The 11,790-nt window shown below is 47.8% G+C and overlaps 1 protein-coding gene across 2 annotated transcripts in view; it reads left to right on the top strand.

Moving 5' to 3' along the window:
• The first annotated feature begins 1,406 nt into the window (after positions 1 to 1,406).
• Positions 1,407 to 11,790, top strand: part of nmnat3 (nicotinamide nucleotide adenylyltransferase 3) — a 60,246-nt gene continuing 49,862 nt past the window's right edge. Inside the window, exon 1 of one of the 2 annotated variants that reach the window (XM_072572814.1) lies at positions 1,407 to 1,528. Coding sequence is in view for 1 of the 2 variants with exons in the window: in XM_072572813.1 (XP_072428914.1) it covers positions 11,086 to 11,102 (17 nt within the window). In the remaining variant the exon portion in view is untranslated. Of the gene's footprint in view, positions 1,529 to 10,992; positions 11,103 to 11,790 lie in introns of those variants that run through there. The other variant, XM_072572813.1, reaches the window with a different exon arrangement.

Raw genomic sequence — 11,790 nt, 5'->3', positions numbered from 1 at the left:
GTGAGCAGAGAATGGTCAATTTGCAACTACTTGCATGTATACAGCTTAGGCTTGCTCCATGGGCACTGACCCTGTGCACCACTCCACACTCACCCCAGGTGGTGGCATTGGCCACATACCAGCCTCACCACACTGACGTGGCACATCACTTACAATACAGCTCTGCACTTCAATGCTGCATTTTGGAGTACACTGGCAGCTATTATAATAAATGTTGCTGCAGGGTTGACTAACTGTGTTGGGTCCCCTTAGATTTTGAGACTTGGCTGTTCAGTTGATGCCCATACACTATGCTTGCTGTGTGGGGAGGTGTGATGTAGCTCAGTCATCAAAGTAATACAAATTGAGGGATTGCTAACAGAACAAGTAAGGAGAGATGCACCCCCTCCACCTCACTCCCGTCCCCTACCCCTTTACTCAGCCCTAGTCCCCTCCCTTGTCCCCTTCCCCTCACTAACCCCATCCCCTCCCACTTACTCAGCCTCATCCCCTCACCTGTCACTCAGCCCCTCAATCCCATTCACTCCGCTGTCCAGCCCATCCTCAACACTTCATTAAACACCCCAACTTTGTTCACATTCCCTCTCCTCCCCACCCCACCCCACCCCTCACTCACATCCCCCCACACTCACTCAAAACCCCAACCACTCCTCTCACACACCCACCCACTCCTCAATCACAAACCCCCCTCACCCATCTACTCCTCACTTACTCACACACCCCTTCACTTCAACCCCTCACTCACAACCCATCCACTCCTCATTCACACACACACACCCTCACCCACCCACCCACCGACTCCTCACTCACTCAAACACCCCTTCACCTACCAACCCCTCACTCACAACCCACCCACTCCTAAATCACACACACACACACCCTCACCCACCCACCGACTCCTCACTCACTCAAACACCCCTTCACCTACCAACCCCTCACTCACAACCCACCCACTCCTCAATCACACACCCTCTCACCCACCCACTCCTCACTCACTCACACACCCCTTCACCCACCAACCCGTCACTCACAACCCACCCACTCCTCGTTCACACACACCCCCTCACCCACCCACTCCTCACTCACACACCCCTTCACCCACCAACTCCTCACTCACATACCACAACCCTGCATTAATTAACTTTTCCCATTTCTTCCCACTCACCAGTAATAACTCATTTGTTCGATTGAAGACCCCCCCACCCACCAACCCCGTGTAATTTAACCTTTGCGGAGAGAGAAAGTGAATTAACATTTCTTTCCCTCTCTCTCTGTCTTTATAAATACTGCTAGACTTGCCGAGGTTCTTCCCCGCTGTGTGTGTGTGTTCCCGATTTCCAGCATCCGCGGTTCTGTAACTGAACAAGTAGCTGGGCTGGTGTGAGAATAGGCTGTGAGTTGGTCTTGTTGTGCAGGTAGCTGTCGTTGTGACTTTTTGACTGTTTAGTCCCTCCTCTTATTCCGTTCTGAGCAACCCTGGAGAATCAGCCAGCAGAGGGCGAGGGAAAGGAATAGACTTGAGACTAAGGTGAGTGTATCTGATTCCTGTTTGTTCCCCCACCCCCTCTCTCTCTAGCTGCCCCTTAATGTCTCACAACAGAATGGTCTCTCAGTGTCCCATGCACGGGAGCTTCCCCTCTGATGGGTAAGGGAGCTGTGTAAAGACGGGAACCTTCACTGTGTACAACTGGAGGCACCCTCTGCAGACCGAATACCACAGCGTGAAAAAGGAAGCAAATCTAGACGTGTTGCTGCATTTGTTTTGGGTGGGAATCAGCCGGAAGCCAGGTTGAGACGGTGTTGCCGAAATGTAAAAGTTGTACTTAAGTTGGTGCAAAAAGTCCTATTGTCGAAATTGGAGCAGTTTAGGCCCGGAAGAACGAGCTACCTTTCAGCTAAAGCAGTTCACAGTAAGAGAGGGAAAGCCTCAGGATTAAGGAGGCAAACAGCAGTGCTGGTGAGGGACACTTACAAAAAGGCAAACATGCCTTCCTTCCTGATTTTATAACAGCCTCCTTGAGACCATGATTAATGTTCATTAACCTTTTAAATTGCTTTTAGTTTACTTATTATCCCTCCAAAATAGGAGAGAAACAAAATTGGAAAGAGGTAAAAATATATTTTTTAAAGAAAACCCATATCATGTACTTTAGTGGGAGACGGATTGCATGCACAAACTACATAAATTACTAGAAATTAGATTTAAAAAGCAAAAAGACAAATATACATGCTTATCTGGTAGCTTTTTACTTTCAACTAAATATATTTGCAGTACCTGTTAAGCATAAACACAAGCAGCCAGCTTTGCAGAAATTAAATTGACTATTTCATCTATATTTGACAGAAGGAATGATGTCGACGGAGACACACGCTCTTGTACAAATAGTCTGCTGGGATTTTTAATGTCCACCCTAAATGATGCCAGTAGAACTTTGGTGCAATATTGCATTCATTAAACCCCACTGCAGGTTATGCAACCAATCTTTGGAATAAGACAGAAACCCTCAATTTTTTCCTTTCATTAATGAGTGCTGCCAACAAGAATCTAGCTGAAGAATAACCTGGTTGGTTCCATAATCACTCTCTTTGTTACTGAAGGCACCCAGTTAGGAGAGATTTGTATGTACTTTTTTTAGATTACTATAGATTTAGATTACTTATAGTGTGGAAACAGGCCCTTCGGCCCAACAAGTTCACGCCAACCCTCTGAACAGCAACCCACCCAGGCCCATTCCCCTACATTTACTCCTTCACCTAACACTACAGGCAATTTAGCATGGCCAATTCACCTAACCTGCACATTTTTGGACTGTGGGAGGAAACCAGAGCACCCAGAGGAAACCCATGCAGGCACGGGGAGAATTTGCAAACTCCACACAGACAATTGCCTGAGGCGGAAATTGAACCTGGGTCTCTGGTGCTAACCACTGTGCCACCCATGAAGTGTATTCCTTTTCCTAGGAATAGACTTGCAACTTTTCTTCTTTGTTCATGGCATGTGCACATTGCTGGCAAAGGCATTTATTGCCCATCCCAAATTGCCCTTTAGAAGATGATGGCAAGTCTCCTCTTGAACCCCTGCAGTCCATTGCACAGTAGGTACACAACTGCAGCCTTGACCAATCTCCCTCTCTTGGGCCCCTTCAGCGGACAAACTAATCGTCCTCAGTGACCTCAATGCTAGAGTTGGCAAAAGTGCAGACCTTTGGGATGATCTAATCAGGAAAGAGGGAGTAGGGAAACAAAACTCCCAACGGCATTCTACTCCTGGCCAAATGCAGCAAACATACAGCAAACAGCCTCCTCATCATCAACACACTGTTCCGCCAAAGGGACAAATAGAACAGAAAATGGCAGCAGCAACGCTCCAAACACAAGCACCTCTTTGACCATAGAACATAGAAAAATAGAACATAGAAAAATACAGTGCAGTACAGGCCCTTCGGCCCTCGATGTTGCGCCGACCAAAGCTTATCTAACCTACACTAGCCCAATAACCTCCATATGCTTGTCCAATGCCCGCTTAAATGACCATAAAGAGGGAGAGTCCACCACTGCTACTGGCAGGGCATTCCATGAACTCACAACCCGCTGAGTAAAAAATCTACCCCTAACATCTGTCCTATACCTACCGCCCCTTAATTTAAAGCTGTGTCCCCTAGTAATAGCTGACTCCATACGCGGAAAAAGGTTCTCACTGTCAACCCTATCTAAACCCCTAATCATCTTGTACACCTCTATCAAATCTCCCCTAAACCTTCTTTTCTCCAATGAGAAAAGCCCCAAGTGCCTCAGCCTTTCCTCATACGGTCTTCCTCCCATACCAGGCAACATCCTGGTAAACCTCCTCTGCACCTGTTCCAGTGCCTCCACATCCTTCCTATAGTATGGCGACCAGAACTGTACACAATACTCCAGATGAGGCCGCACCAGAGTCTTTTACAACTGCAACATGACCTCAGGACTCCGGAACTCAATTCCTCTACCAATAAAGCCCAGTACACCATATGCCTTCTTCACAGCACTATTTACCTGGGTGGCAACTTTCAAAGATCTGTGTACATGGACACCAAGATCCCTCTGCTCATCCACACTACCAAGTAGTCTACCATTAGCCCAGTAATCCATCTTCTTGTTACTCCTACCAAAGTGAATGACTTCACACTGAGCTACATTGAATTCCATTTGCCACCTTACTGCCCAGCTCTGCAACTTATCTATATCGCGCTTTAACCTGCCACATCCTTCTTCGCTGTCCACAACTCCACCGACTTTCGTGTCATCCGCAAACTTGCTCACCCAGCCTTCAAGCCCCTCCTCCAGGTCATTTATAAAAATGACAAACAGCAATGGTCTCAAAACAGATCCTTGTGGAACACCGCTAGTAACTGCGCTCCAAGATGAACCTATACCGTCAACTACTACCCTCTGTCTCCTTCCAACCAGCCAATTCCTAATCCAAACTTCTAATGCACCCTCAATGCCATACCTCTGTAGTTTTTGCATTAGCCTGCAATGGGATACCTTATCGAACGCCTTGCTAAAATCCATATACACCACATCTACTGCTTTACCCTCGTCCACGTCCTTGGTCACCTTCTCAAAGAATTCAATAAGGTTTGTGAGGCACGACCTGCCCTTCACAAAACCATGATGACTATCCTTGATCACATTATTCTTATCCAGATGTTCATAAATCCTATCCCTCACAATTCTCTCTAAGACTTTGCCCACAACAGAAGTGAGACTCACTGGCCTATAGTTACTCGGGCTATCCCTGCTCCCCTTCTTGAACAAGGGGACCACATTCGCTATCCTCCAGTCTTCTGGCACTATTCCTGTAGACAACGACGACATAAAAATCAAGGCCAATGGCTCCGCTATCTCCTCCCTAGCTTCCCAGAGGATCCTAGGATAAATGCCATCAGGCCCAGGGGACTTATCTATTTTCATCCTTTCCAGTACTCCCCAGACCTCTTCCCTTCGTAACTCAACGCCATCCATTCTAATCCCTTGTGACTCAATATTCACATCAGCAACAGTGTCCTGTTCCTGAGTGAAATACTGACGAAAAGTATTGATTTAGTGTCTCACCAATCTCCTCTGCCTCCACACACAACTTCCCACTACTATCCTTGACTGGACCGATACCTACCCTAGTCATCCTTTTATTCCTGACATACCTATAGAAAGCCTTTGGGTCTTCCCTAATCCTACCAACTAAGGACTTTTCATGTCCCCTTCTCGCTGCTCTTAGCTCTCTCTTTAGATCCTTCCTGGCTACCTTATAACTCTCAATCGCCCCAACTGAACCTTCACGCCTCATCTTAACATAGGCCGCCCTCTTCTCTTTCACAAGGGATTCCAATTCCTTATTAAACCACGGCTCCCTCACAAGCCCCTTTACTCCCTGCCTGACTGGTACATACTTATCAAGGATACCCATTAGCTGTTCCTTGAACAATCTCCACATATCATTTGTGTTCTTCCCTTGAAGCCTATTTTTCCAATCCACGCATCCTAAGTCATGCCTCACCGCATCATAATTTCCCTCCCCCCAGCTATAACTGTTGCCCTGCAGTGCACACTTATCCCTCTCCATCACTAGAGTAAAAGTCACCGAGCTGTGGTCACTGCCCCCGAAGTGCTCACCTACCTCCAAGTCTAACACCTGGCCTGGTTCATTACCTAGAACCAAATCCAGTATAGCCTCACCTCTTGTTGGCCTGTCTACATATTGTGTCAGGAAACCCTCCTGCACACATTGGACAAACACCGACCCATCTAACGAACTCGAGCTATAGCTTTCCCAGTCAATATCTGGGAAGTTAAAGTCCCCCATAGGAGGCCTGTAGAAAACTCCTAACAGGGTGACCTCGCCTTTCCTATTTCTAACCTCCGCCCACACTACCTCAGATGGCACGTCTTCCTCCATCACCCTTTCTACTGCTGTAATACTATCCTTGACAAGCAATGCCACACCTCCCCCTCTTTACCCCCATCTCTGACCCTACTAAAACATTTAAACCCTGGAACCTGCAACAGCCATTCCTGTCCCTGTTCTACCCACGTCTCTGTAATGGCCACGACATCGAAGTCCCCACGCTGCAAGCTCACCTACCTTATTTCTTATACTTCTGGCATTGAAGTATACACACTTCAAGCCACCTTCCTGTTTACAGGCACCCTCCTTCGAGATCGATGCTATGTTCCTAACCTCCCTACACTCAAGGTCCTGTACCCTAAAGCTATACTCCAGGTTCCCATGCCCCTGCAGAGTTAGTTTAAACCCTCCCAAAGAGCACTAGAAAACCTCCCCCCAAGGATACTGGTGCCCCTCAGGTTCAGGTGTAGACCATCCTGTTTATAGAGATCCCACCTTCCCCAGAAAGAACCCCAGTTGTCCAGAAACCGGAATCCCTCCCTCCTGCACCATCCCTGTAGCCACGCATTTAACTCTTCTCTCTCCCTATTCCTCGACTCTCTATCACGTGGCACGGGTAACAAACCAGAGACAACGACTCTGTTCGTTCTAGCTCTGAGCTTCCAACCTAGCTCCCTGAAAGCCTGTCTAACATCCTCACCCCTCTTCCTACCTATGTCGTTGGTGCCAACGTGGACCACGATCTGGGGCTGCTCCCCCTCCCCCTTGAGGACCCGGAAAACACGATCAGAGACATCACGTACCCTTGCACCTGGGAGGCAACATACCAAACGTGAGTCTCTGTCGTCCCCGCAAAACTGCCTATCTGTGCCCCTCACTATTGAGTCCCCAATAACTATCGCTCTACCTTTCTCCACCCTTCCCTTCTGAGCAACGGGGACAGGCTCTGTGCCAGATGCCTCGTTGCTTACCCCTGGTAAGTCATCCCCCCACAAGTATCCAAAACGGTATACTTGTTCTTGAGGGGAATGACCGCAGGGGGTCCCTGCACTGGCTGCTTCCTCCCACTCCCCCTCACTGTCACCCATCTCTCTATAACTTTCGGAGTAACTACTTCCCTAAAGCTCTGATCTATGACCACCTCTGCCTCCCGAATGATCCGCAGTTCATCCAACTCCAGCTCCAGTTCCCTAACACGGTCTTGGAGGAGCTGGAGATGGGTGCACTTCTTGCAAGTGTAATCAGGAGGGACGCTAATGGCTTCCCTCACCTCATACATGTTGCAAGAGGAACATTGCACTGCCTTCGCTGCCATCCCTCTAAAAGAGAAACTATAAAAACTAGATCTAAAGAAACAAACAAGCAAAATGCAACACTTACCTGCTTGTCACAATGGGTCTTATTATTAGGTTAGAGGAGGAGGGTGGGTGGGAGGCTCTACCCCTATAGTGCCTCGGGTTCCTTGCCTGCGCGCTTTTATAAGAGAAAAACCTTCCCAGGTAAGCTAACGTGACACCAGCTTCGGGTCCGCTAGGCACTTAAAAAAAACTTGAAATTTTAGCCGTTAAAAAAACAATAACTGGACTATACCGCGACTTAAAAAAAACACCAGCAGACAGCCGTTACCTGCTCCGCCAAGAGAGACCATGTCAATTGTCAGAGCGAGAGATCAGAAAGACATTAAAATCACCCATGCTGTGATAGGAGCTGACAACTGCTAGACGGAACATTTTCTGATCTGAGCCAGGATCAACATAAATATTTAACTCTGTCGCAGTGGAGACAATAGAAGCAGTGCTGTCAAAAGCTCAACATTGAGGCACTTAAAGACTCAGAAAAGAGAGCCCCATACAACCAACTTCTCTCTACAAACTCCTGAGTCACAGGATTCCAACAGCCTCTGCTCTGTAGTCAAGGCCACCACCATCATCAATGCCTATAAAAACCTGGCTGGTCACTTAACCAGGAAGCACCAAAACTGGTTTGACAAGAATGGTCAGGAGGTCCAAGAGCTGTTAAACCGGAAGCGTATGGCATTATTGAGTGTCAAACAGAAGCCGCACTCGGAAGAGAAAAGACAGGCCTCCAGGCGACTGAAGGCTGAAGTCAAACAATGAACCTGTGACATGGTGGGTGGAGAAAGTACTGGAGGCCCAAAGAATGGCTGACAGCCATGATGTGCAGAGTTTCTTCCGTGCTGTCAAGTCCATTTACACACCCAAGACGCAAAGCCCCGTCTCCCTGCTGGTCAAGGACAGAGCGACTCTTGTCAAAGACAAAGAAGCCAACAAACAACCCTGGGGGGAGCCCTTCTGAGACTTCCTCAACCTGGGTTCTGTCATCAATCTGAGGATTCTTGACTGAATCCCACAGCATGCTGTGTGGCACAGGCTCAGCAATGCCCAGCCCCACACAAAGGAGAGATGACCATCTGCCAGCTCAAGAACAACAAGGCTACTGGAGCAGATGGTAACCCCGCTGAGACATTGAAGTGCGGAGGCACAGAGCTCCCAGTGCAGCTACACGCCTTTACCTGCCTTATCTGGAAGAAAGGGAGCTACCCAGGAGAGCTTTGAGATGTCAGTGTGAGCAGTTTCAAAAAAGGGAACAAGTCCGACTGTGGTAACTACAGGGGAGTCTCCCTGCTGTCAACAGTTGGGAAAACTCATCACCCAGGTCCTCCTCAACCATCTCCTCTCTGCGGCTGAGGAACTCCTCCTGGAATCGCAGAGGGGCATAACAGACGTGATTTTCACTGCGTGACCACTGCATGAGAAATGCAGAGAAAAGAACCTTTCCCGGTACGTGGCTACCTTCGACCTTACAAAGGCCTTTGACGCCATCAATCGGGAAGCGTTATAGAGCGTCCTTTACTGCTTTGGTTGCACCATGAAGTTATGTCACCGTCATTCACCTGGTCCACAATGACTTGGAAGTTGTGGTAATGACAGATGATCGTGACACCACTGACCCATACCCCATTCGGACTGGTGTCAAGCAGGGCAGTGTCATTGCCCAAGCCTTGCTCTCGATATACCTGGCTGCAATGCTTCACCTCATTGCTGACGAGCTCCCTGCTGGAGTGGACCTAATTTACAAAACCTGAGGGAAATTATTCAACCTCTGCTGCTTTCAAGCCAAAACAGAGTCACCCCAACCAGTGTCATCAAGCTTCAGTACTCCGATGATGCTTGCAAACTCAGAAGATGAATTTCAGACCATCATCAGCACCTTTACAGAGGCATATGAAAGCGTGAGTCTTGCCCTGAACATCCACAAGATGAAAATCCTCAATCAACCTCGCCCAGCATTGTGGAGCGAACCCCAGATGATCAAAGTCCACAGGGAGGCCTTAGAGAACGTTGACTACTTCCAATATCTTGGAAGTGTCCTGTCAACAGCTATTGATGAATAGCCTGAGGAAAAAGATATTCAAGGCCAACATCATCAGATCTGACACCAGGATCATGGTTTACAGAGCTGTGGTGGTTCTCGCCCTCCTGTATGGCTCTGAGACATGGACTGTCTACAGCAGTCACCTCAAGGTGCTGGAGCAGTACCACCAAAACTGTCTGCGCACAATCCTGTGAATCTTCTGGGGAAAACAAATCACCGACATCAGCGCCCTCAACCAGGCCAACATCGCCAGCATCATAGCACTGACCATAAGACTCCCCAAGCTGGTGCTCTACTCCCAGCTTTGAAATGGCAGGTAAGACCCAGGTGGACCGAGGATGTGCTTCAGGGATACCTTCAAGGCCTCAATGGCAAAGTGCAGCATTCTCACAGACACCTGGGGATCGCTGGCCCAAGACCGCCCAAAATGAAGGAGAAGCATCTGGGAATGTGCCAAGCAGCTTGGGATTGGTATAAAAAGCAGAAGCCAAGCAAAAAACAGCATAAAGAGCACACTGCCACACCAACATCCCACCCTCCCTTTCCCATGGCCACTTTCTGCCCCATGTGTAATGGTGCCAGCGGAAGCTTCATCGGTCTGTACGGCCACCTACAGACTCACCCTGAGAGTAGAAAAGAGTCACCTTCGTTCGAGAGACCACAGATGACCATGTTGAGGCACCCCTATGATGATGTTAGAAAAGGATTTCCAAAATTTTGATTCAACAAGAATGAAGAGACAGTGATATGTGTCTTGGAGCATAGGGCCTGCAGGTGGCGGTGTTTCCATGTATCTGTTGCCTTAATGTGGCAGTGATTGTGGGTTTGAAAGGGGCAGTCAGAGAAGTTGTGGTGAGCTGTGGATGGTACAGGCTACTGCCACTCTATGTTGGCGGTGGAAAGAGTGAATGATGAATGGTGTGCTGAACAAGCTGCTTTGTTTGAGAAGACATTGAGTTTTGAGTGTTGACGTTGCTGCACTCATTCAGGAAAGTGGTGAGTATTTCATCACAGTTTAGACTTGTGCTTTCTAGATGCTGCACAGGTTTTGGGGAGTTTGGATATGAGTTGGTTCCCCCCACAGAATTCCACATGCCTCACTTGCTGTTGTAACAAAAGTATTTATAGATTTTATTTCCGAATGAACCTGTTCAGGAATATTATGACCCACCTCTGGAGCAGATTGGACTTGAACCTGGGCTTCCTGGCTCAGAGATAGGGACATTAGGGCAGTACGATGGCTCAGTGGTTAGCACTGCTGCCTCACAGCACCAGGAACCTGGGTTCGAATCCTGCCTCGGGTGACTGTCTGTGTGGAGTTTGCAAATTCTCCCTGTGTCTGCGTGTGTTTCCTCTGGGTACTTTGGTTTCCTCCCACAGTCCAAAGATGTGCAGGTTAGGTGTGTTGGTTATGCTAAATTGCCCATAGTGTTAGGTGCATTAGTCAGAGGGAAATGAGTCCGGGTGGGTTACTCTTCGGAGGGTCATTGTGGACTAGTTGGGCTGAAGGGCCTGTTTCTACACTGTAGATAATCTAATCTAATTACCACTGCTTCCCAAGAGGTGCTGGTCCAGATCAGTTTCTGATCAGCAGTAACCCTCAGCATGTTTTATAGTGGAGGTTTTGATGGCATATTATTGGGAGATGATTTAATTTTTTTTGTTGGAGGTGCTCATTGCGTGGTGTTGAATCATGTTTGCATAACATTTGTATTTCAGATTTCCGGTATACGCAATATTTTACGTTAGTGCTTGAACTTGCCAGCTCAAGGCTGAATTTTGCACAACTCTTGCTGCATGTAGGCATGAACTGCTACAGTAGGTGAGGAGTTGCAAATGTTACTGAGCGCTGTACAATTACCTGCAGGAATTCACACTTTTAACCTTTTGAAAAAGGATTACATTTCATTGGATAGCATTAAACAGAATAAAGTCACTATAGTAACAGGGTTGCTCTCTTGTTAAAGAGAGCCCCTGGTGGTTTTGCAAACCACTGGTGGTGGTTTAATTTGAGGGTCATCATGCCCCCAGTGGGGTGGAGAAAGCATGACCTTCATGCTAACCTCAACTGGTGTGGGAAATGAACCCACCAACTGTGCTAACTGGCCTCCAATGTATGGTACAGAAATGTTCCAATGTCTCAGCTCCATTCAAGCCTCCCATTTTTCTTGTTCTAGACTGACCAGCATAAGCCTTCCTCATGCGCTAGTCGAGAGAAGATAATTGATGAAGCAACCGAGAGGTTGGGCCTGACAGATTCATGAAGTGAGGACCTGGGACTGATATGATTGACCTCTGACACCCACATATCTTCCAATGTGCTAGCTATGATTCCAGTCATTGGAGAGTTTCCCCCGATTCCCATTGACTTCTGTCTTGTTAACACATCTTTGTCACACCTAATCTAATGCTCCCTTCATGTCAACGCAGTCACTCCTACCGCACTTATGGAGTATGGCTACATTTTTTTCCATGTTTGCATGGAAGCTGTAATCATGTTAGAACCTGAA

The sequence above is a fragment of the Chiloscyllium punctatum genome, chromosome 6 (assembly GCF_047496795.1).
Source record: "Chiloscyllium punctatum isolate Juve2018m chromosome 6, sChiPun1.3, whole genome shotgun sequence".
NCBI classification, from domain to species: domain Eukaryota; kingdom Metazoa; phylum Chordata; class Chondrichthyes; order Orectolobiformes; family Hemiscylliidae; genus Chiloscyllium; species Chiloscyllium punctatum.
Note: the sequence above shows the minus strand (reverse complement) of the source record. Positions and strands in the feature narration are given on the sequence as shown.